A 25,644-nucleotide genomic window follows, 5' to 3' on the forward strand; every position below is an offset into this window, starting at 1 on the left:
TAATGGTAGAATTTACTGGTAAAGAGGCCGATGAGAAAGTTGAATTAGCAGCAGTATTGAATTGGATGCAGCAAAAGATGCATTGCTTTTTCTTGTGGTTACATAAGGGTAGTGAAATAATGCAAGTTATCATATACTTAAACAGCTGAATGAGTCAGAAATAAACAATTTTCCTCCTCCCTCCCATATCACATGTATGACCCCAACTCTAATGTTGCTGAGATAAGCATTGAAAGAAAGAAGAGTGACTTGTACCAAATTAGTTGACTTCATCAGAGCTTTCAATCCAGTGGGCCTTGATCTTTTAAATGCTACTGGATTTTAGATGTCAGAGCTGCATGAGGAGGTAACAGGATAGTTAAACAGGAAACATATGAGTGGAAGGATGTTAGTAAACATTTTAACAAAAGAAACTGGCCGAGGAAAATACTGCGTTCAATCCTTGACAGTACATTGAGAAGAAATGTGGAGATAGTGTCGGAGGTATATTTCAGTTGTATAGTTGCAATACCATTTGTGAATTTATATAACCAACTCCTGGCTCTACTGTCTCCACTATAGCTAATTCTGCTATCTCCCTTATCACCATTGCAGCCCGTCTCACTGTTAAATATAATCTATGTCTGCCTGAAGACAACTTGTTGTGTGGAAGTAGACCACTTCTGAAACCATCTTTTCCATTATCACATTTCACCTCCTCCATCACAAAGACAAAATACTCCGACATCAGACTTTTGCCTGTCTTTCCATGGCAACCTGATTTTTTGTCAAATATAACCTTCTCCATTTCCACCACGGTCTGTCTTCCTTTCAAATGGCATTCCCTCTGTCATTCAGGTCGCCTTTCCCCATTTTCAGTTATCATCTCCTCCATCTTCAAGACAGCCTGTTTCCAATGTCATCTACCTGCTCCTCCATCAGTAAAACAGACTGTTCCTCTCAGTAGGGTCAGATTAGATATACATGGGCAATCAACCGACAAACTCAACATGGCCTGAAGGCTAGAGCCTAAGGCAAATCACAAAATGAATGTAACCAAATTGTACACAATTGGAGATTGCAAACTGTTGTTTAACACCTGTGAAATAGTTCTCTGCATTTTTCATCTCTGTCAAATAACTTTCCTGCAGGCAATGATACTGTAGATCATGGGGTAGAATAAATAGCTCCATTATTGAGGCTACATTGCTAACCAGTTTGAAGCTTATGAGAGTGGATCTCATGCTCTTCGCATTTAGTGCAGATATATTCCAAATGTGCCAAGGTCTCTCCTTCCTTACTGACTGAGATTGACAAGTAGGTCAATCACTTTAAAGTTTTGCCAGGAGAGTGACCATTAACAGAAATAATGTTCAATAAAAACAGCAAATTCTGAAAATTCGCAGTCAACATAGGTTAGTGCTTCAGGTGGAGGTTTGTCTCTGGTGTTATGTCCAGTAAAAACACATCATCTTCCTAACTTTAAAGATATCAACTTTATCTAGTCTGGACTCTTGGAAATTTACTGTCCACTTTTTTAAAGGAAAAATGTGCTGCAACGATGGCATTGAAGGTCAGATGACCTGGCCTGTGTACTCAAAAACTGCCTCACTGTCTCGAAAGGACAGAGATGTCAACTAACCCCATCCTGCAACTATCAAGAGACATTCCTAAATTGAATGAGTTTCTTCTTGAAAGAAAGGTGATTATCTTAACCCCCCCTCCCCCGCCCCCAGGGTAAATGTCTTCCAACAAAACCAGAATAAATAGGTGTGAAGTAGCCACATTAAAACAGGATGGTAGCATATTTAACATCAATCGGTAGCCATGAATTCCACATCCTGGTCCATTGTGTGGTTACAACAGGGAAGAAGGCCATGTGTCAACTAACAGAAACTCTAATGCAATAGATTTTGACCTTAAAAGATAGTCCTCTGGAGAGAGAGGAGACATCCAGCCAACACCTTCAGAAAGGACTGGGGAAGAGATCTAGCCAAGCAAGGAAGGACCCCTGCTGCTAATTCTACACTTCAACTTGATGCAGCAGAGAATGTCAAGGGACCACCATCTCCAGTCTGAAGTCCTAACCACCAGAGATCTACAACACTTTAACAAGTTCAAGACTACAAACATCGAGGCCTGCACCTTTAAAAGAGACTCTCCTCCTGAAACGTTTCACCAGAATTACCATAAATCACAAACACCTACCTCACTTTGAACCACATCCTACCCTTTTCTCTCTATCTATCTATTTTTGTGTATGTGAGTAAATGTGTGTGTGAGAGTGAGGTTGCAACCATTTCAGGAATTGTGTAAAAATGAACAGTTATTTTTTTTAACCTATGAGGAAACCTGTCATTTGGCTGTTTGACCCTAAAAAACACTCAGGGACTAACTCATTTTTAACAAAACACGATTGTGGTCATTTGGGAGGTGAACAGTGGGAACCACCCATACCCCTTACCACCTGTTTGTAACACTAGAATGAAATCAAGGATGACTATGAACTATGCTCTCATACCTACTTACAGACATTCTGCACTGGATAGGAAAATTAGTCATTATACTTCTCTGGTTGGAAAAATCATATTCCTTGCTGCTTCTAGCAGGTTTTCTATTGATAAGTTTCATACTTGACTTCCAATCATGACTCTCATCATACAGCAATGTAAGGCTCACAATCCATAAAGTCATAACATGGCCAGAAGGATACTGGGTCAGCTTTATATTCATATTGTTCATTCACTGCCTGACTGACTTATGTCTCTTTTCACAGTTTCTCACAGCGATCCCTGTTAATGAATTGCCTTTCAGAGAACACATATGTCCCCACATAGGTTAGAAACAAGAAACTGACTCCTGTAACGACAGGATGGTAATCTCATTCATGTGGTTATTTAAAAGTTATTTTTGAGTCTACTGGTAAGAACCGCTGAGTTTTTGCATGTGGGTTATGTCATTATTTTGTTTTAAAGCCCCAAATCATACAGCACAGCCTAAATTCAATTCATTCTGATTGATCTAGATAAGCTTGGGTCCATGAAGATCTTCATCCAGGTTCCATATTTACCACTTATGTTGTGCTGTACTTCTAAAAGATGATACTGTTGTGATGCCTCATTAATACAACTGTCAAAATGCAGCTTACACATTTAGATTTGGGAAATCTGTATTTTAGTCATTGTGGCCAACCAGTTACTCCCTTATTTTTCATATTTCTATTTTTGTAACTTAAAAACCATTTAGAATCTTGGACCTCTTGGTACTTAAGTTCAAAAATGCTTCCTTTGATTCTCTATTTTAGCTGAATGCGGGGCCTCTGTAACTGGAAATGAAGGAATTCTCCTTTCACCCAATTACCCAGCTGATTACAGCAACAACCACGAATGCATCTACTCAATTCTCACACAGCCAGGTAAAGGAATACAATTGAAATCCAGGACATTCATGCTCCAGCAAGGAGATATTCTAAAGGTAAGCATAGCATTGTACTCAATGGCAAATTTAGAAGCACAAAGATCTTTTGAAAAGCTCTAAATATCTGCACAGAGCTGCATTTCAGCATCTTGCTTGTGTCCGGTGACAGCTGATGTTTTTGCAAGCTATTAGTTAAGTGATTGTTGCTTTGTCATTTGATGTAATGAGGTAGAGAATGGACCTTTCTCATGGAGACACAGTAAAGTGAAATCAGCTTATGGGAATCTTTTTATTTCAGGATGATTTGATTGCTTTAAGTCAATGATTCAATAAGTATGAAGAGCCAAATGTGTTAAGATAGTAGTAAAATCGTATCAGAGTACAAGCTGTAGAGAAGCATCAGGAGCTGAATGTACAAAGGGAAGTGGAAAGTGATTTGTATAATAAGAAGCCAGGCAATAGGTCATACAGAAATAGCTGGACAGTAAGCTGCAGAGACATTCACATCATTGTACTCAGCCATGGAAGAGCTACAAGTGGCTTGGGAGAAACCAGGGACAGGGTACAAATAATCTTACTAATGGTATATGAGTAAATTCTGCTGAAGCTACCTTACTGAGGGGGAAGCTGGGACAGCTATTACTTCTTACAAATCATGAGCACTGAGTTACTGTGGCATTTGCACGTGTGAAAGGAGCAGATTGAATTTGTCATGCTGGTGACATGTTGAGGATTGCCTGTGGCAAATTGATAGGGTAGGATGTTTACACAATGAGTATAATCAAGTATATAGCACAGAGCAATGAAGCTGTTAGTGTACTTAAATCCAGCTAAGGTCCATGAGTCATTAGAATATGCTACCTAGGCAGTGAAATTATTGGAGGACGATAGTACCTCAATTTTATATTTTGTGGTGAATTTCTGTGTTCATTTGGCAGGGCATTTCAGCGCTGGATAACAGACTTCTTCACTCTTTTGCATCCATTGTTTGCATGACGTATTCCCTTTACAGGTTTACTGCACAGGCTAGATGCAGAATAAGATTCCTGCTACTCTATCCCACCAGTGCAATTTACTCCCAACCCAATCTTAAAGGAAGGAAAGAAGTTGAATTCATATAGCGCCTTTCAGAACCTTAGTATGTCCCAATGCATGTGACAGCCAATGAAGTACTTTATGAAGTGTAGTCATTGTTGCAATTTAGGAACCATGGCAGGCATTTTGCACAAAGCAAGCCCCATAAATAGCAATAAGATAAAAGCCCAAATAGTCTGTTTCAGTTACATTGATAGTTAACTATTGGCCAGCACATTGGGAGAACTCCCCTGCTCATCTTTGATTAGTGCCATTCAATCTTTTACATCTACCTAGAGGACAGTTGGGTGGTTTGGTTTAACACCTCATCCAAAAGACAGTCAGAATTTTGAACTTTGGCAGTCTGAATTCGTAGTCTAGATTAAGTACTCAAGATTCTGGATTGGGGATCGCACCTATAACCTTCTGACAAAGTGCTACCAATAAACCAAGCTAGGTCCCACATCTTAGAAACGTGCCTGCTATTTCACCAGTAAGAGAAAAAGAGAACATTTGCACACTAGCTTCCTTCTTTGAGTGACATATTATGAGATGTTATGTGCTGTGGACTCATGCTAACCAGTAAGTGGATTGAGCTGAACACATTTCAGTTGGCTTTATAATCAGTAGTCAGCAGAAAGCTTTGCCACTCCGGGTTGGAATCAAACCCTGATACCAGAAGAGAAAATAACCTGTTCAATCCACAATGACAGCACATTCATTAAATTGATCGATTTTCCTTCAATATAGCTTATTTCTAAGTGTTCATTGTTCTCCTTATGAGTACACGGTACAATGGAGCCAGAATGCAACATGACATACCCATGTGACGAAGTCTGATGTAAGCATAACATCATAATACTTGGGTTTATTTAGTGCCTTATTCTGTTGAACTTCTCAAAAGTGCTTCACTGCATCACAAACACTGAATTAATTTTTGGCATAGACTGTTCTGCTTGCAATGTCTCACTGACAGCAATGAGATAACAGTTTAAAATTCTGGAATGGGCAATTAAGAATTGGTTAATTTGTCAGATTTAGGCCTTTCACTAGAACAGAAATCAACAGATAGATGATGGTCATGGGCTTGCCCCCACACTATTAAACCATGTATTTTTGTCTCCAAGGCTTTGCTTACATATATAAATGCTCAGATATACACAGTAGATAGCCTGTTGCTTAATCCAGGGTACAGGAGCAATCTGCTCTTCATTGCCTAGGCAACTATTAGAAGCTTAAAGTCAACCACCCAACCAGTTCTGTGATCAAAGGAAAATATTCTTTTAGATCTTAAGAAATGCTGCTACTTAAAAGGAGCAAGAAATGAAATATTTTCAACATTTCTTCCTATCACTGTCAGTATCGAAAAATAATTCTTCATAAAGTGTCCTTGATGGAGGTTTGCTAGGTCCAGTGACAGGTGCAGTTTGACAAAGACAAGATCATTTCAGTTGAGGGGAATTTCTTTACATATATTGAATAATGTAATAGCTGTGTGATTCAAAGAAGTGCAACATCATATTTGATGTAAGATTTAAAATGAAACTTTACTTTTCCCTCAATCCGAGTTTTTTAAAATATATTTCATTTTCAGAACTTGTTTTAAGCTGATTGCAACAGCATATCCATAACATAGCTGGGCTCTGGGTTAAGTATGTCGGCAAATGAGATGGTGGGCCAATCATTCCTGTTGTCCATTATCTGTTGCCACCAAAGTGGGATCAGAGCAATGGTCGGAAACATACAGACACATTTCCTTGTGCCCATCTATATCGAGAGTGGTAACTGAGGAGTGACTGGAGCACTTCTCCATTTTAATTATTTTTTTAAGTATAAAATACACAAAGTATGAAGACAAAGATCACATGGTGGTTTTCACCTCTGGTTATATTCCAGGTTAGACTGATGGGATGGTAGTTCAATCTCTCTGTTGGCTGTGAGGGTCTCCAGTGAAATCTGTTTAGATACCTTAAGTCCAGTTTCCAATCTTTTTAATACAGGTCCAAAGTGAAAACCTATCCAGAAGTTGGCAATAGTTGGCAAAAAGATATCTAGCTAATATGGGAATTAGAAATCTGATACTAGTGCAGTAGGGTTTGTCCTTTAAAAGTTGAATGTAAAGCTTATTTTAGAGGGAGTATAGAGAACTTATCTCTGCCTCTAACCTGATCACTTCCCCACCTGTGTATGGCTAATGCCAACATTAACTGCAAAAAACTAACAATTCAACTCCCCAAAATTAGATTCTTCATTTTGGTGACCATAAAAATAGGCACCCAAGGACTTTGTTTTTAATACATGTGCTCTTCAAAGTTAAAAGATGTTAGCGCTGGAAATGTGAGCATGCTTCCACATTGGGCAGCACACACCCATATCGAGCATTGCTAAGTCAGATATTACCAATTTGCTACTGAGTATAATTTTTGAACTCCAATAATCCCATAGTAAGGTACACCACAGTTTAAAAAATACATACACACTGCTGAATTCCAGTTTAAAAAAAAACACTTGTAATATTGAAAATATATAAAATGTACAATGTTGGTTTCAATTTAATTTGTAAGATTAGTGGTGTTATGCTGGTGAGGTGTCTGGCAGATCCCAGTTTCTGGAAGAATTTTCTTTGTGAATCTCATTGTGACATTGTCACATTGGCTGATGTGGCAACTCTAAGCTGCAGCAAAAGTTACATGGGCCACAGTTGATATTGTATGGGGTGCAGCAAAGTTTCAATCCAGTTTGACCAATTGTCTTCTGATTGCTGCATTCTTAATAAAGAGGTTGGCAATGTGAGGGGAAGATTTGCTCTGTGCATCTTGTGGAATGAAACTATAAACCCATTTCTAAATTTACAACTTGCACACATAGGTAAATTGCATCCGGTGATATGCCTTAATAATGTTCCTTTTCTTGGATTTCCAGATTTTTGATGGCAAGGACAGCTCCTCTCGGTTGCTGGGTACTTTCACTGGATCAGAGATGCTTGATATTATTCTGAACAGTACATCAAACAGCCTGTGGCTTGAGTTCATCACAAATGCAGAAAATACAAGCAAGGGATTTGAGCTTCTTTTTTCAAGTAAGTGTCAGATTAAGGATGGTCAAAGAACTGTGTTGGATTGGAGCCCATAGGTTCAAGTGATTTTGAAGATTCTTCTTACTTCATTGTGATGTGATTCTTGCAGATACTGAATGATATTGATCTTGTGACGCAAAATGGTAAATCTGCAACTCTTAACACTGTGAATTTTCCTTTCTTTTTCTGATTATTAAGGTGAAGGATATCAGTGGTGGGAAATTGAACTTTTCATTTTTTGCTCTCTGTTGTTATGTACTCTGCAGTCAGGCAACACAGACACATGCAAAGTAAAATGTATTCTGTTATATCCCAACAATATGCTTTACTTTATTCTAGTGTGAATACTGTGGTCAAACATGAAACTGAGGGGTAGAAATCCATCACGGATGATGAGGCAACACAAGCCACATTAAATCTGCTGCCTGTTTTCTGCCCTGTCAGATATCAATTCCATTTCATAGAACTGAATATTGGATGAGGCCTATAATGGGTAGCTGATGTGGTACTGCCCATTTTACACTAATGCCCAAGGTAAATTTCTACCTCAGAGTCATTGAAAATTTGGTTGTCCAAGATTTGTAATTGAAAATGTAAAAAATATTGAATATCTGTATGGGCGGGTTTCACGCCATGTGTACTGATACATTAATCCACAGAGAGTAAGGATGGACTTTCCTGCGAGTAATTTAAGCACCCAGTTTATTTTTCTGCTCTACTGTCAGCATAGGACCTATATGGAGGCTGGGGTTTTCATTGTAAAGTAAAATGAACTCATCTGGAATGCTGTCATGCAACCCTTGGTAGGAATAATGTTTTGCATTGGATAGCACTGAAATGATGAGGAATAAATTGAAAATGGGGAAGGTTACCAGTTGATCTGTGTCTTTTGTTGGTGGGAGTTTTTTGATATAGGGTGGTGATGTCATGTTGAGCAATAGGCTAGAGCGATACTTGCCAGCAGTGGGAAATGAGAGGGACAGTGGGGAACAAGGTTGTGTCCAATCAGAGGTCAGCTTTGAGGTCAGTGGGGGATTGTGATGGGGCTACTAGAGGGTTTATACATCCAAATAAGAACCTGGTCCCATCTACAGCTAATTAGTAACCCACATAAGCAAAAGAAAAGTCTTGCATTTATATAGAGCCTTTCATGACCACTGGATGTCTTAAAGCACTTTAAAGCCAATGACATATTTTTGAAATGTAGTCACTGTTATAAAGTAGGAAATACAGCAAATGATTTAGGCACAGCAAGCTCCCACAAACATCAATGTGTTAATGACCATATAATCTGCTTTTATGATGTTGATTGAGGGATGAATATTGACCAGGACATGTGGTATTTTATGCCCACTGGAGAGGGCAGATGGGGCCTCTTATGAAGAATTGTATAGAACCCTCAATGCATTTATCTGTCATTACCATATAAACTGCAAACAGCATGCCACATTAAAGGTGCTATATAAATGTAAGTTGTTATTATAAATGAGTTTACTCATTCTCAGTCTTTCTCCAATGAGATCACAGTATAAAAATCACCCCCCATCCCCCTCCCCTGGCCCCGACTCATTAACTGGCACTAGATTGTTCCTCTAACTCAGATAACCTGCAAGTATGGTTGTTACCTAAATGGAAATGTTCGTCACGAGTGCTTTTCTAACTTGGAGTGTAGTCTTACAGCTCTTTGTTATGGTAAAGCAGAGAAACGCACTGTAATCTAACCCTTGGTATACCGATCAGGGAAGCATTAATGATGACATCAGTGGCAAAGGTAGTTTTAAAAAAGACAATGAATCCATAGCACTGACAATTCCTCAAATTGAGGAGCACAAAGATTATTGATAAAATACTATTTCCATCTCTTCATTGCGCATCCTACAGTTTGTACATTCCACTTGCTTATTTCCATTCCTGTCGGCTGGGATACGCTGGTGATATTGGAGTTACAGGTGGTTTCATTGTAAACTTTGCAGTTAATTTTTTTCCACACATGTTTCCAATTGACTTTGAACAATTTTCAGATGTTTAGGTTAAGTGTTTATTGTGTTATGACTGAGGAGGGAGGAGTGCACTGTTAATTCAGTCCCACTTCTTCACAGGTCATAACATAGTCTTTAAATTTTCTCTCTTACTGACTCAGTCAACCAGATGCGCTATTTTCCCTAAAATAGAACACATAAACCAGATTTCTTTACTGAACAACAAAATTAACAGTTTATTATAAAACAAGTCCTTATTAGTAATGAAGTTAAACAATATCACATAGATCAATATTTTTAAAAATCCAACATTAAATTTAAAAAAGTCCCCTTTATCATAATCCCTTCACGTTCTCACACACATATTATATATACCAGTTAACCAAAAAAGTGAAAAAAGGATTTTTAGATCAGAGCTCTATTACAGACAAAAACACCTCCACTCACCGGGAGATCACTTTCCCACCCCTGAAAAATAGCAGATGAGACACACTGCACCAAACTGGCACACAGTCCAACCTCTGAGCGCACATAGACAGAATCTTTAGAATCTTCCAGAATTAGCTCTCTTCAAGTGGTGTTGAAAAGTAATTTAGCAGGCCTTCTTGAAATACAGGAAACAAGATGAATTTACAGTGTGCTTCATGGTCTTGAAGGGAATTACAAGAAAGCGAGCTGGGTTGTAGTCTTCTGTTCTTCCTTGGAATTCTCTTCTTTTTTTCTGTCCCTTTTTGACACTACAGCAGCACTTGTTTTTTTTAAAACATTCAGCAAGAATCTGGTCTCTTCTTCCAGAAGATAAAACACACACACTGACTAACATCCAAACAGCTTGGCAGTTTTCTGCCCACCCAGATGTTCTGTGCCTGCTACTGGGCTTGTCCAATCAAAGGATCGCTTGCCAATTTTCTGCCCTTGTTGCCAGGGCTTTTCCTCTAAGCCTAGCCCAAGCCAATCTGTCTCCTTCAGTTCTCTTGATGGCTTTCTTTTTAAGACAAAAAAAACCTCGTCCACATTTATTTAGCGTAACTATAAATTCCTTTAAAAAATATTTTTAACAAAACAGAATCACTTTCATAACAACTGTGTGTAAGAAACTATAGTTAATGTAGCAGTTAGTAGTGACAAGTGATGTTTCATCCATTTTTCCTGTTGTTCCAGGTGAACAAATTCCAATTGAGTCAGCAACCCATGGACTCAGTTGAATTATTTCTAAGAACACAGGGAAAGTTTGTAAAATTGAAATTATAATATATACTGACAGTGTTATCTTTCTGGCTTTTAACTGTAGGTTATTACTTGATAAACTTGGATAGATAATGTCAGAGTAATTAGTCCTGCAGAATGAACATTGTATTCGTCATTTTCTTTTCAAACATGCCGAAAGCGGAATCATTTTGTGCATTTTCAGCTCAAAGTAAATTCCAATTATTTTTGGCAGGTTTTGAACTGATTAAGTGTGAAGATCCAGGGACTCCACAGTTTGGTTATAAGATCCAGGATGAGGGACATTTTGCTGGAACTAGTGTTGTCTTTGATTGTAATCCTGGATACACTTTGCGTGGGGACTCTGTGCTAACTTGCTTAACTGGAGATCGCAGGGCCTGGGACAATATGCTGCCTTCCTGCACAGGTAAGAAATCAGTTTTCGACAATCCATTCTGTAAAAGTCAGTGATGTTGTGGCTGAAAAATTGTTGCATTCTTTTGATATTTTTCCTTTCTCTGTCATTTCTTGTTGGCAAGTGGCAAAGCCTTTTGGTGAAATCAAGCAAATTCTGTAAATCTCAAAGTATTGCCTACTGCTTAACTTGCATCTGCATTCTCATTGACCAATTCTTCAGACTCTGTCTTTTTGATTCTCTTGGAGTTAAATACTGTCCTGCTTTGGACTGACACCCATCCACTGAGCAACACTATTACACTTTAAGATGGTAACCTTGTGCATTGACAGTACATATGACATTCCGACTTGATCTGCTGAGCTGTATCCCTGCAGTGGTCAATATGTTGATTTCAGCTGTCTCAGTGAGTCAAGAAACCTACTGAATTTTTAAAATCCTTGGATGTCTAGAAGTGTAAAGGCTGGAAAGAGTTGAATTGTATCTGTGCTGCTTCTTACAGGTGTGCTTGAAAATATACACTTGCCAAATATATGCTCAGAAAGGTGCAATGATACAACTGATGCTTAGATATATATTGCTCACTGGGTTTTAACTTTGGTAGGAAAGAAACTAAATGTGTAATAGCAAATTCCACTATTTTCTAATGTTATGTGAGGTGGTGGGAATGCGGGGGTGGGTGGCGCGGTGCTGGGTGGCATGGTTAATCCCTCCTCATAGTTTTACCATAATGTTACAATACTGGTCCCTGAAAATAAGACTCTTAGAATTATCATAACCGTTGGAAGTTTCACATTTTGTCTCTCTGTATATCTATCTCAATGATTCTTTGCTACCTCAATAATGACTCTTAAATGGCTGAGGAAGTGTTGTAAATTATAATCAGGATTGTGAAATACTGTAGGAGAACATACAGAGGCCAGCAGGATGGACAGAGAGAAGGCAGGTGCATTTCGTTTAAGAGAAATATGAAGTACCATAGTTTGGAAGTAAGAATAGGGTAAAGGAAGTACACCTTAAATGATTCGATTTTAAATTTTGCATCCATCTGAGAGAGCAGACAGGGCCTTGCTTCGAAGTGTAATCTGAAGGATGGCACCTTTGAGAGTGCAGCACTCCCTCACTCCTGCTACATAGATTCAACAACAATGGAACCATCAGAGTTAGGGAACAATTTCATCGGCAGCAGCAGTAATGTAGTTAAACTTGTGATTCATTGCCTAAATCAACATCAAATTGGCTGAATGGTTGAAATAATCAACATTAAGAGTGGATAAATATGATCAGTTGAGGAACCACCTCACACCATTTTCATCTCCCTCTTGTGTTAGATCAAAAGTCACTTACTCCCTATGGAATCAGAAATCTATTTACTTAGGAATATTTCAACCAAGACTATAAGGCATTCTTTTTGGTGACAGTCTATTCAAGTATTTAATTTGATGTGTGAAAAATGGATTCCTTAAGTTACATTTAGTTAAATGCTTCCATTGCTTATAACCACATCCCTTAGTTATCACAACAAGAATCCATCCTGTAGAATCCCATCACATTTTAGAAACAGGAATCACGTTTTCCTATCTCTGCAAAATTATTTTATTTTATAATTTTAATTTCCCATTTTGTCTCATTAATTTACTAATAAGTACCATCCTGGTTTGGACCCTTTTCAAAATCTCGTACCTCGTATCACAAAAACATAAGAAATAGGAGCAGGAGCAGGCCATAAGGCCCCTCGAGTTTGCTGTGCTATTCCATAAGATCATGGCTAATCTTTAACCAAACTCTATCTCCCTGTTCAGTCCTAGTATCCCTTGATTATCCTAAAATGCAAGAATCCATCTATCTCAGCCTTGTATATACTCAACGATTGAGCATCCACCACCCACTGGGGTATCTTTCTCTATTTTCTGTCCTATCTCCCCTCATGCCCTCTCTGAGCTCATCTTGTCCATGAGACCCACCTCCTGTTACCTCAATCTTATTCCACTAAACTGCTGATAACCCAACGTCCCTTCCTGGTCCCCATGTTAGACAACATCGTAAATGGTTCTCTCTCTTCAGGTGTTAACCGTCCCTCCTTTAAATCAGCCATCATCACCCCTGTCCTCATAAAGCTAACCCTTGACCCCACCACCCTTGCAAACTACCGTTCCATCTTCAACCTCCCTTTCCTCTCCTAAGTCCTTGAATATGTTTTCGCCTCCCAAAACCGTTCCCATCTTTCTTGGAACTCCATGTTTTAATCCTTCCAATCAGGTTTCTGCTCCACCACAGTAACAACATAGCTCTGATCAAAGTCACAAATGACTTCCTCTGTGACTGTGACAAAGGTAAACTTTCCCTCCTCATTCTTCTCTGCCTGTCTGCAACCTTTGACATGGTTGACCACAGCATCCTCTTCCAACGCCCCTCCAATGTCATCCAGCTGGGTGGGACTGCTCTCACCTGGTTCCATTCTTATCTATCTAATCGTAGACAGAGAATCATTTGCAATGACTTCTCTTCCTGCTCCTGCACTGTTACCTCTGGTATCCCCCAAAGATCTATCCTTGAACCCCTCCTATTTCTTGTCTACTTGCTGCCCCTTAGTGACATCATCAGAAAGCACAGAGTTAGTTTTCACATGTCTGCTAATGAAACTCAATTCTACCTCACCACCACTTCTCTCAACTCCTCCACAGTTCCTAAGTTATCCAACATCCAGTACTGTTTGAGCAGAAATTTCCTCCAATTAAATATTAAGAAAACTGAACCATTGTTTTTGGTCCCCACTCCAAACTCCCTTCCCTAGCTACTGACTCAATCCTTCTTCCTGGCAAAAGTCTGAGTCTAAACCAGTCTGTTCACAACCTTGATGTCATCTTTGACCCAGACGTGAGCTTCTGGCCTCATATTCACACCACCATTAAGATTGTCTATTTCCACCTCAGTAACATCACCCAACTTCGCCCGCATCTCAGCTCATCTGCTGCTGAAACCCTCATCCGTGCCTTTGTTACCTGAGACTTGACTATTCCAATGCAATTCTGGCTGGTCGCCAACATTCTACCATAGTAACCTTGAGGTCATCCAAAACTCTGCCCAAGTCTTAACTTGCACCAAGTCCTGTTCCCTTATCACCCCTGTGCTTGCTGACTGATATTGGCTCACAGTCAAGCAATGTCTTGATTTTAAAATTCTTAACCTTGTTTTCAAATCCCTCCATGGCCTCGCCCCTACCTATCTCTGTAGTCTTCTCCAGCCCCACAACCTTCCAAGATATCTGTGCTTCTTGAATTCTGGCCTCTTGTTCATCCCTGATTTTAATTGCTCCGCTATTGGTGGCCACACCTTCTATTGCCTAGGCCCCAATTTCTGGAATACCCTTCCTACACCTTGCTGCCTCTTCACCTTATCTTCCTCCTTTAAGACACTCGTTAAAACCTACCTCTTTGACCAAGTTTTATTCATTTGACCTAATATCTCCTTTTGTAGCTCGGTATCATATTTTGCTTTATAATGCTTCTGTAAAGCGCCTTGGAATGTTTTATTCGATAAAAGGTGCTATATAAATATATGTTGTTGTTGTTATTGTTGTAGAGAACTCCAAAGATTCACAATCCCTGAGTAAAGCTAGTCCTCCTTATCTCAGTCTTAAATGATTAAATGATTGACCCTTTATTCTGAGACTATGCCTCCGAGTTCCAGAGACTCTCCAGTCAGGGGAAACATCCACTCAGAATCCACCCTGTCAAGCCCAAGTTTCAGAGTTGAATTGAGATGGTCTAATGTTGCACAGCAGCTGCAAAACCTGGGACATACTTGCGGATGGAGGCAACTATGTGAAGGCTGCATCTGGGTTTTCTAATCATCTGGGGAAAAATGGAGGAGTTGAGATTTCTGTCTTCTGTACGGTGTAGCTAACATTGAGGCAATGATCCTTCTTATTTAAAATATTATTCCTCACCTCCCAGGCCTTCTAATTCAGCACCGAGTCTTCTCTGCGCTTCTGGGCATTGTTCTCATGTGATTTCTGTGTTTCCAAGACAACCGTATCAACACTGTACACTGTAAGAATTCAAAATGAGCAAGGATAGATCAAATGAAAGGATCTCTACCCTCTAATTTGCTAACCTCTTCTACTTCTGCAGCCCACTGCATCTCCCAAGGGTGAAATCGTGTATTTAAAATCAAAAGGTGACCTGCATTTTCTGTCAAGCAATGATTGATGCATAGGAGTCCTCTTGAGTGCAATAGAGGACAGACTGAAGGTTGAGAGGCTATAACGTGGTCAGAGGTTACAATATTAAATTGTAGCTTTCTTAATAATTAATAATGACTCCTCTGGCAGTTTTTAAATATAAAAATATGTTATTAAAAGAACAAAAATGGAGTATTACATTAGTCCCTCTGGCCATGCTGAACTGCACCATTCCGTAATGGATAGTGTTGCGAATGCTTCCAGTTTTTTTGTTAAATTTTGAAGATTTGTAGTTTAAAACTGAAAGGGAGTCCATGGATTTTATTTCCGAGGGTCACTGAGAGGTCTGGACTGTAAGCAGTTACTGGAAGGCATCTGCCTTCAAATAATTACCCAACAGGGGTTGTTTTTGACTTGCAGAGAAGTGAGGGATCAAGATTTATAGGGGTCAGGAGGCTTGACTCCTGACCTTGTTTATGGTTTCACTTTGGACAGTGGGTTGGGATATGAACAGTGGTTTGAAAAGACTGTTGGATAAAACTTGCCAAGAGTGCAGCATTCAGCTCAATGCGTTCCAGCTTTGAAAAAGCCTGCCAGTTTTCCATCTCTTGAGAAGGTGAGAAGCAACTGTAAGAAACTGCCTAAAACCCTGCATTTTCCCAGGAAAGCCTACCCAAACTGATCTTCAATGTCACCTGTCAAGAACTGTTCTAGGAAGATCCCAGTGACAGCCATCTATATGCACTTGGGATGCCAAACCAAAAAGAACTTCTGACATCTTTTCATATCTTCTGTTTTTTTCAAGAATTAGCAAGTATTTTGGCCAAATTATTTTTTAGGATTTTTTGTGATAGAGCTCTAAAGAGTAAATCTCTTTTTTCGGTTTGTGTTGTGTGTGTGTGTGTGTGGCTAAGGTAAAAAGGGAACTTTTAAATTTCGATGTGTGTTTATTTTACTTCATTATTTGTTAAGACTTGCTTTCTAACTAATAATTTTGTTGTTTATTAAAGAAACCTGGTTGGTATGTTTTATTCTGGGATACAAATAGAGTATATGATTGACTGTTTAGATAAGTGTGAAAAAAATTAAATATGTATTGTGACCTGTGGAGAAGTGCAAGTATAATAAACAGTGCACTCGTCTCGCCTCGGTCATAACAATAGCCGTGCAAGGGAAGGAGATCCCCAATTTTTGAAGTTATGAACTGAATTCAAGGACAGTCCGAGAGTCAAGTTTATGTTCATGTAAACCATCTTCCTGTGATGTAAGGAAAATACCTGTCAGGTTTTTGGAAACCAGAAAGATTATTTGACCCTCCAAGTTTTAAAGGACTATCCAGAATGAGTGGCAGGGTAAGTGTAATTAATTGTTCCCACAGTGTTATAACAGTGCTTCTATATTTTTTGTGAAGAGAGCTCTAAAAAGTAAATCTCTATTTTTTCGGTTAACGTGTGTGTGTGTGCGTGTGTGTGTGTGTGTGCGCGTAGCTAAGGTAAAAAGGGAACTTTCATATTTCAATCTGTGTGTTCATGCTTTGCTTCGTTACTGGTTAAGTCTTGTTTTATAATAAACTGATAATGTTGTTATTAAAGAAACTTGCTTGGTGTATGGGTTATAGAGTATATGATTGACTGCATCAGTAACTAGGTAAACATTTAAATATGTATTGTGACCTGTGGAGAAGTGGAACTAGAAAAGACAGTATACTCCTCCCAACTTGGTCATCATAACAGTAGAACAGAAATTATAAATGCAGGATTTATGATGTGGTCCAGCAGCTCTCTATGGTCATTGTCCTTCATTGACATTTCAATTAAAGCAAATTGATTGACTCCTCTTTAAGGTTCTTTAGTGTTATTTCTTTGATGGAGCAGCAGGAACCCTCTTGTAGCTTTTATTATCAGATTTTTCTGTTGTCTGTGAATCATTCAAACATTGCTTTCTCATTCCATATATTTTCAGCTGAATGTGGAGGTCATATCATCGGAGAGACTTCTGGAAGAATCTTTTCACCTGGGTACCCGGCACCATATGATCACAATCTTCACTGCACCTGGTCTGTTGAAGCGCATCCTGGCAGCACAATCAGGTAAGAAACCCATTCCAGCTAATAACAAAGAACTCTTAATTGAAAATTACTCCATGGGCATATAATTAAAAGTTTTTTGTACATTTTCTATGTTATTTCTGCTTTTAAAGCCACAGTTTGGAACAAATTAGATTATTAACCCTCATTTATAGCAACATTAAAATGTGGTTTGCATGTAAATTGTCTGATGAAGCAGATGTGTTTTTTTGCTTGAAGTTATGTTTTGGCTTTATGAAATGAAAAATTTTCAGAGAAAACTCATTCAGTAGGCTATTCTCAGAATGAGCTTTGGGCAAAATGTAACACCTTCAACCACCCCTTAAATGTTTGATTAGTTATATATTTGGGATGCATTTGCTGTCCAATTGTATGGGATTGATGTACAATATCAACAATAGTTAATTTTAAATGGTGGCACTCCACTAAATCACTATAAATAGGACATGAGTCTATGCTCATGACCCTTTACAATCTGAGCAATACCGTGGTGTGGGGCAGAAGCAGAGCGGAGAAGGGTGAGGTGCAAAACTGAGATAGCAGCTTCTTGTTGGGAGTATGTTAGAACAGCTTCCTTGGAGAATGTCACATCTGTACCTTTCAGCTTTGGAAGTGGAGTGCGATGGAGGCAACCTGAAAGGGAGAGAGGCACTAAAATAATTTCTAAATGATTTTTGTTTTAAAAGCTGTGGTTGTTCATATTGATCAGAGTGATGGCTGGGTTCTTCTGAATTTAGAATTCATTTTCATTGATCAAAGCATTTACACTCTTTTCTGTAATACCTTGTTTTATTTATTGCAATCTGAAACAGTTTAAGGTTTGATTGCAGTTTTGGTCAATAAAAGCATTACTGCAAAAATGAATTCCTGGAAAACGAGTATTCGGGCATTGGGATATTGAAGAAAAGATAGCAGAGTAAATACACCTGGAGTAGGGCAGTAATATTGAGTAGCAGCTGTAAATTATTACCTCATACATCCATGTGACAAATTAGGAAAAGGAGTAGGCCAGTCAGCCCCTTGAGCCTGTTCTGCCATTCAATTAGAACATTTTTGATCTCTATCTCAACTCCATTTTCCTACCTTTGCTGCATGTTCCTTGATATCCTTATCTAACAAACATCTATCAATCCCAGTCTTGTAAGTTCCAATTGTCTCAGCATCCACTGCTTTTGGGGCAGATGATTCCAAACTTCTACTGGTAGGGGAAAGTATTTTCTGTAAGCAAGGTAACTTGTAGATCTTTAACTACGGATGGAATACTGACAAAAAAAATAGAAAGACTAGCATTTCAATAGTACTTTTCACTACCTCAGAATGTCCTAAAGTACTTTACAGCCAATGAAGTACTTTTGAAGTGTGGTCACTGTTATTCTATAGGAAACGCGGCAGACAATTTGCACAAAACAAGCTTCCACAAACAGTGATATGATAATGACCAGATAGTTTGTTTAATTGATGTTGATTGAGGGATAAATATTGGCCAGGAAACTACAGATGACTCCCCCACCATTCTTCAAAATAGTGCCATGGGATCTTTTACATCCACCTGAGAGTGCAGGCAGGGCTCATCTGAAAAACGGCACCTCCGGCAGTGCAGCAATCCTTTAGTACTGCACTAGAGTGTCAACCTAGACTTTCATATTTAAGTCTCTGGGATGGAACTTTAACCCCTTACCTTCTGACTAAGAGGCGATAGTGCTATTACTTGAGCCACAGCTGACACTGTGGGGATAGGAAAGCGATGAACAAAAATCGGCAGACTGGAAAGTTCTTTGAATTAAATAAAGGCTGAACTTTCAACCTGAAGGCCTCAATTTTGGCCTTGGATGGAGGTAATCAAGGCGGTCACAATGCCCTCAAGATATCATCAGCGATGGATTCATTTTTCGGAATATTTTTCAGAGAATAACTTCTCTCCACATAAAGCATGTATGAAAACGTTGGATTTTTTTTGTGATAATGATCTGTGATGCGCATCAGGAAGGCTGTTCATGTCTTCTTGCAACTCACAGGATAAACATGATGTGCAGATAGATAATCCAGTGGAGGATAATACTGAGATTGGTCCTCTGAATGCGATTAATTAGAGCATTTGTCTGTCCACACATAAGCATTAAGAGTCTCTCCAGGCTTAGTGCAGTGAAAATTCATTAAAAAATTAATGAGATACTTACAGTTGAGTCGACAGACATGCTGAGAAGCAGCTTAAATATGCTGATGCAGCCATGGTTTAAACTCTTTTAGGCTAGAGTGGTCTTTTACAAGACTAAGAAGAAGGTTTGTTTAGTAATAATAAAAGCACAATACCTCCTAGATACAGTTGGGGCTGAGATCATTATGCAGAGCATTAATATACAATTAAATTTTGCTTCCCAAATTTAGAAGTATTTTTTTGTTCTTCCCCTCTGTTTCAATTACCCTTAGATTTTTTAAAAATTCATTCAAGGGATGTGGGCGTCGCCTGCTAGGCCAGCATTTATTGCCCATCCCTAATTGCCGTTGAGAAGGTGGTGGTGAGCTGCCTTCTTCAACCGCTGCAGTCCATGTGAGGTAGGTACACCCACAGTGCTGTTAGGAAGGGAGTTCCAGGATTTTGACCCAACGATAGTGAAGGAACAGTAATATAGTTCCAAGTCAGGATGGTGTGACTTGGAGGGGAACTTGCAGGTGGTGGTGTTCCCATGCATTTGCTGCCCTTGTCCTTCTAGTTGGTAGAGGTCGTGGGTTTGGAAGGTGCTGTCTAAGGAACCTTACTGCGTTGCTGCAGTGCATCTTGTAGATGGTACACTCTGCTGCTACTGTGCGTCGGTAGTGGAGGGAGTGAATGTTTGTGGATGGGGTGCCAATCAAGCGGGATGCTTTATCCTGGATGGTGTCAAGCTTCTTGAGTGTTGTTGGAGCTGCACCCATCCAGGCAAGTGGACAGTATTCCATCACACTCCTGACTTGTGCCTTGTAGATGATGGACAGGCTTTGGGGAGTCAGGAGATGAGTTACTCACTGCAGGATTCCTAGCCTCAGACCTGCTCTTGTAGCCACGGTATTTATATGGCTACTCCAGTTCAGTTTCTGGTCAATGGTAGCCCCTAGGATGTTGATTGTGGAGGATTCAGCGATGGGAATGCCACTGAATGACAAGGGGAGATGGTTAGATTCTCTTTTGTTGGACCTGGTCATTTTCTGGCACTTGTGTGGCATGAATGTTAGTTGCCACTTATCAGCCCAAGCCTGGATATTGTCCAGGTCTTGGTGCATTTCTACACAGACTGCTTCAGTATCTGAGGAGTCACGAATGGTGCTGAACATTGTGCAATCATCAGCGAACATCCCCACTTCTCACCTTATGATTGAAGGAAGGTCATTGGTGAAGCAGCTGAAGATGGTTGGGCCTAGGACACCACCCTGAGGAACTTCTGCAGTGGTGTCCTGGAGCTGAGATGATTGACCTCCAACAACCACAATCATATTCCTTTGCATTAAGTATGACTCCAGCCAGCAGAGAATTTTCCCCCTGATTCCCTTTGACTTCAGATTTGCTTGGGCTCCTTGATGCCATACTCAGTCAAATGCAGCTTTGATGTCAAGGGCAGTCTCTCTCACCTCACCTCTTGAGTTCAGCTCTTTGATCCATGTTTGAACCAAGACTGTAATGAGTTCAGGAACTGAGTGGCTCTGGCGGAACCCAAACTGAGCGTCAGTGAGCAGGTTATTGCTAAGCAAGTGCTGCTTGATGGCACTGTTGATGACACCTTCCTTCACTTTACTGATGATTGAGAGTAGACTGATAGGGCAGTAATTGGCCGGGTTGGATTTGTCCTGCTTTTTGTGTACAGGACATACCTGGGCAATTTTCCACATTGCCGGGTGGATGCCAGTATTGTAGCTGCACTGGAATAGCTTGGTTAGGGGCACGGCAAGTTCTGGAGCACAAGTCTTCAGTACTGTTGCTGGAATATTGTCAGCGACCATAGCCTTTGCGGTATCCAGTGCCTTCAGTCGTTTCTTGATATCACATGGAATGAATCGAATTGGCTGAAATCTGGCATCTGTGATGCTGGGGACTTCAGGAGGAGGCCAAGATGGATCATCAACTCGGCACTTCTGGCTGAAAATTGTTGCAAACGCTTCAGCCTTATCTTTCGCACTGATGTGCTGGGCTCCCCCATCATTGAGGATGGGGATATTTGTGGAGCCACTTCCTCCAGTAAGTTGCTTAATTGTCCACCACCATTCACGGCTGGATGTGGCAGGACTGCAGAGCTTAGATCTGATCCGTTGGTTATGGGATCGCTTAGCTCTGTCTATCGCATGCTCCTAACGCAGATGTGCACCATTCCCTCGTTAGGAGGTTGGATAATCCACCGTTGAGATGCTTGCACAAAGAATGTGAGGGCTCCAATGATTTTTCAACTCCATGCCTCCATTTAGTTTCTCTCTCTGGCAGTATGACCGAATGTGGCGAATCTAGGGTGTGCACCTATGCTGTGCCACAACGTAACACTGTGTGAACACAGTAAGAGGGTTCTGCTGAACAACCTTCAAATCCATTTACCTATCTTTGATCCAGAACCCTTGGTACCCTTAACTAATAAATATCTATCAATCTCAGTTTTGAAATTTCCAATTGATCCAGCATTACCACCCTTTTGAGAGAGAGAGAGAGAGAATGAGTTCTGGATGTCCGTCACTCTTAATGTGGAAAAAGTGCTTCTTGATTTTACTCTTAAGAGACCTCGCTTTTTAAGATTTTGCCTTGTTCTGGATTTCCAAGCCAGAGGAAGTAGTTTATTTCTGTACCTACCCTATGGAATTTCTTTAAAATTTTAAACACCACAATTAGATCATCCCTTTTTAGAAAATAGTTTAAATTGGTCAAAAGTGTCACAGTCTGCTTTATTTCAGCACTTTCAGCCAGAGAATGGATGTGTTTTTCTATGAATAAAAATGAGCTGAGCCATGAGAATCGGCAGTGAGATAAGGGGGCAGCTGCTGAGACACCACGTACCAGAGTCGGCAATAGCACAAGGCAGTCAAAATTAAACAAAGATTGTAGAACTCCTCAACTTTCTAAACTCAAGTGAATACAAGTCAAAATTCCACAACCTGCCCTTAAAATTCAAACCAGTACCATTTGGTGACTGTGCAGTACACCCTTCAAAGGTGTAATGTCCAAAACTGAATGCAGTGCTCCAGATGGATTGTGATTAAGGCTGTGTGCAAGTGAAGCATCATTTGTATTCCAATCCTCTTGAGATAAAGGCCAGCATTCCATTAAACCTTTTTGATTACTTTTCCCCAATTAACATCTTGCTCAATAAAGTTGATGGGAACAAATTGAAATAAGCCAGTTTGCAACTCCTTTCGTTTTTCCCTATGATTCACAGGACTGTAGAAGATATAGATGTGGATATATAGAACAGTCACAGCATAAAGTGCACTTTGCCTTAGTAGGGCATGAATTAATGTGCTCAGTTTGGCACACAGCATAGTTCTTGACCAAATCATGAAAAGGTGTGCGAGAGTCCCGGCAGTTTACATTTTGGGGAAATTGGTGGCCCAGTAATCTTTGAAACCCCTTCCCCATTATGTGGCTTCTTGGCACAGAGCTGATGGCACCTCAGAGCTGCATGCTCAGAGCTGGGAGGTGGCTTTTGAAGGATCACTGAATTTATCCTCAGTGATCATTTCTGTTTTGAATATGATTGAGCACATTAGTGCATGGGTGCAAAATCTGATATGGATTTAGCTTTGTTGGATTGAAGCAAATTAATGTTACAATCAGTTTAATTGGCAGCCTCAGGAATTCTTTAAAATCTTCAGCTGCTTGGCAGTGAACTAAGAGGCAACCACTGTCCACTTATCAAATTAAGAAAGAAATCTGACTTGCTGTGCTTAAATGTCGCAGTACAGCAGAGGCACCAACAGAGACCAGGGACAAGATTTTCAAATCTATATCAAGAACCCGATGCCTGGATGAATTTAGAGTCCTGACCCCACGCCTCAGCTGCGTCACTCTTGCGACACTATTTTTAAATGTATGTGCTAAATGCCCTAATTGGACAGAGGCGAGCTCAGTGCCCAATTAGTGGTGCTGAGTGTCTCCCAGAGGCAGGAGCTAGCTGCGAGCTGCCTGGTGCTCGTGGCAAAAACAGGCAGCAGCCAACAGCATCAACAAAGATGAAAGGGGCCATGTAGCAAAAATAAAGGTCCAGCACTAGCACCGGCGCATGGAGGTCCATTAAAAAGCATTTAAGACAAAGACAAAGAAACTTTATTTGGCACCCGGCAAACCTGACTGCTGAGCACTAATCAGACAGGCCTCTTAACAAGATCTTTAAGGAGCTTAAGGGGCCACTAATTGGCAGAGACTGGGTTTCCCATTCCTCCGCCCCCCACCACTGCCCCTTTGAAAATTAGAAACTGTCCTGGAGGTGTTGGGATCCTGAGATGACCTCCGAGACCAGGATTTTCAAATTATGCCTGCACTGGGTCCTACAGCCCTTTGAAAATTCAGCTCGAGGTATCGCCTCATATAGGAGGGAATGAACCAGAAATAGTTTGTCACAACGGACTATGAAGCACCATTCTCAGACACCAGTCTATCCACTTGACCCATGGAAGTGTACAACACAGAGAAAGAGGGAAATTAAAAGAACTAATAGATCGTGATAGATCTATTTTGCTTAGTTCTGATTGTAAAGAACCTTAAATCTCATGGCTAATTTACATCGCAAACAAATCATTTTCACATCAATACTGACAGCACAGGTCTTAAACCAGGGAGGTAAATTAATTTGTAATGAGAAGAAGTCAGTTAAAGGTTACATTTTTAGCATTGATGAAACAGTGGTACATGGCAAATGAATAATAAGAGCATGATAGAAAGGCTTCTCACTAAAGATTAATGTCAGTTGTTTTCTATTTTTCAAATTCTGATTGATAATGTTGGGGAGAATTAGTTTTCTGGTTGGATTTTATCTGTCTAAACAGCTACTCACTATGATTTTAGTAAATAATTGTCATGTGCAGTATTTTTGACTATATACTTCAAAACAAAATCTTTAAAGATACTTTTAAAAAATCCATGTGTCTGTAGTGAGGGAGTTTGAAACAATCTAAGATGGATGCTACATTGAAGGACAATTCTTGTCCACAATCCCACCCAATTTCAGGAGGAAATGTGAAAAACTTCTCTGGTTGGATTTCCATCCCTTAGTCCTGCCTATACCACCAATGGCCATCTCTTCTTCATCCTCCACATGCAAGTGGTTGTGACAGAATGGGTCTTGAGACCGTGGAAGATTTTCCTTCTGTCCACCCCACTTATTGCCAGGACTGCCATGTGAAAGGAGGATTGGGGAAGGGAGAAGGAACAAAGAAGAGGATGGAGAGATGAGTGGGAAGGAGTGGTTGACAGAGGTGACTGGGGTCATGCTAAGAATCCCTTAATGATGGGGAGGCTGCTGTAAGATCTCTCTCAGTGGAGGTGGGTAATTCCTAAATGTCAGCCCATCTCCAATTGAAAGACAAAATTATTTCAGTGAGTGGGAGGTGGTTTGTAAAATTCTGCCATAAGGGTGGCCTTTTGGTGCTGGGTAGGTTATCCTTGGCATCACTTACTGCAGTCCATCCCTGCAGGCCTAATGATTTTCCCCACAACCAGTTTTACTAACTTGCTACTTCTTTTCCACCCTGGTGTCTGAATTCCTGGGGGTGGTGGTGGGGGGCTGGGGGTGCAATTGGGGCGTGCCTCTCCGGTCTTCTAACCATAGTCGAATTGTTCATGAGGTTGCTACTTCCTCAAGATCCTGCTTTAACAAACCCCTGTGGGTTCCTTTACCAATGCTCCCTGAATATAATAGTCAACCAGGCAAAATCACTAAGCAATGGAGCACTTAGCATTCACCACAGGTAAGCTATCACAAATATTCAGGAGCTGCAGACAATAACTCACTTTCTAGCTGGCCAACATGGTGCAGTGGTTCATGGCTCTTGGGAATTTCACAGGGGAAGTTTTAGAGGCTGTGTTGATACTTTGGAGAGGCAGCATCAACAACAACTTGTATTCATAGAGTATCCTTAACATCGTAAAACATCCAATGCACTTCACAGTAGTACCAACAGACAGTAAAACTGATGCCCAGCGAAAGAAGGAATGCACATCCTGTGCTATGTGGGAACAGCAGGACACTTCTCACGTCCTGGATAACCATATGCACAGGAAGT

The 25,644-nt window shown here is 40.2% G+C and overlaps 1 protein-coding gene across 1 annotated transcript in view; it reads left to right on the plus strand.

Moving 5' to 3' along the window:
- Window positions 1-25,644, plus strand: part of csmd2 (CUB and Sushi multiple domains 2) — a 2,056,060-nt gene that overhangs the window by 1,614,457 nt on the left and 415,959 nt on the right. Inside the window, exons 22-25 of the mRNA XM_068011193.1 lie at window positions 3,284-3,453; window positions 7,393-7,549; window positions 10,967-11,158; window positions 17,292-17,418. Of these exons, the coding sequence (XP_067867294.1) occupies window positions 3,284-3,453; window positions 7,393-7,549; window positions 10,967-11,158; window positions 17,292-17,418 (646 nt within the window). The remainder of the gene's footprint in view (window positions 1-3,283; window positions 3,454-7,392; window positions 7,550-10,966; window positions 11,159-17,291; window positions 17,419-25,644) is intronic.

This window comes from Heterodontus francisci, chromosome 31 (assembly GCF_036365525.1).
Source record: "Heterodontus francisci isolate sHetFra1 chromosome 31, sHetFra1.hap1, whole genome shotgun sequence".
In the NCBI taxonomy this organism is placed as follows: domain Eukaryota; kingdom Metazoa; phylum Chordata; class Chondrichthyes; order Heterodontiformes; family Heterodontidae; genus Heterodontus; species Heterodontus francisci.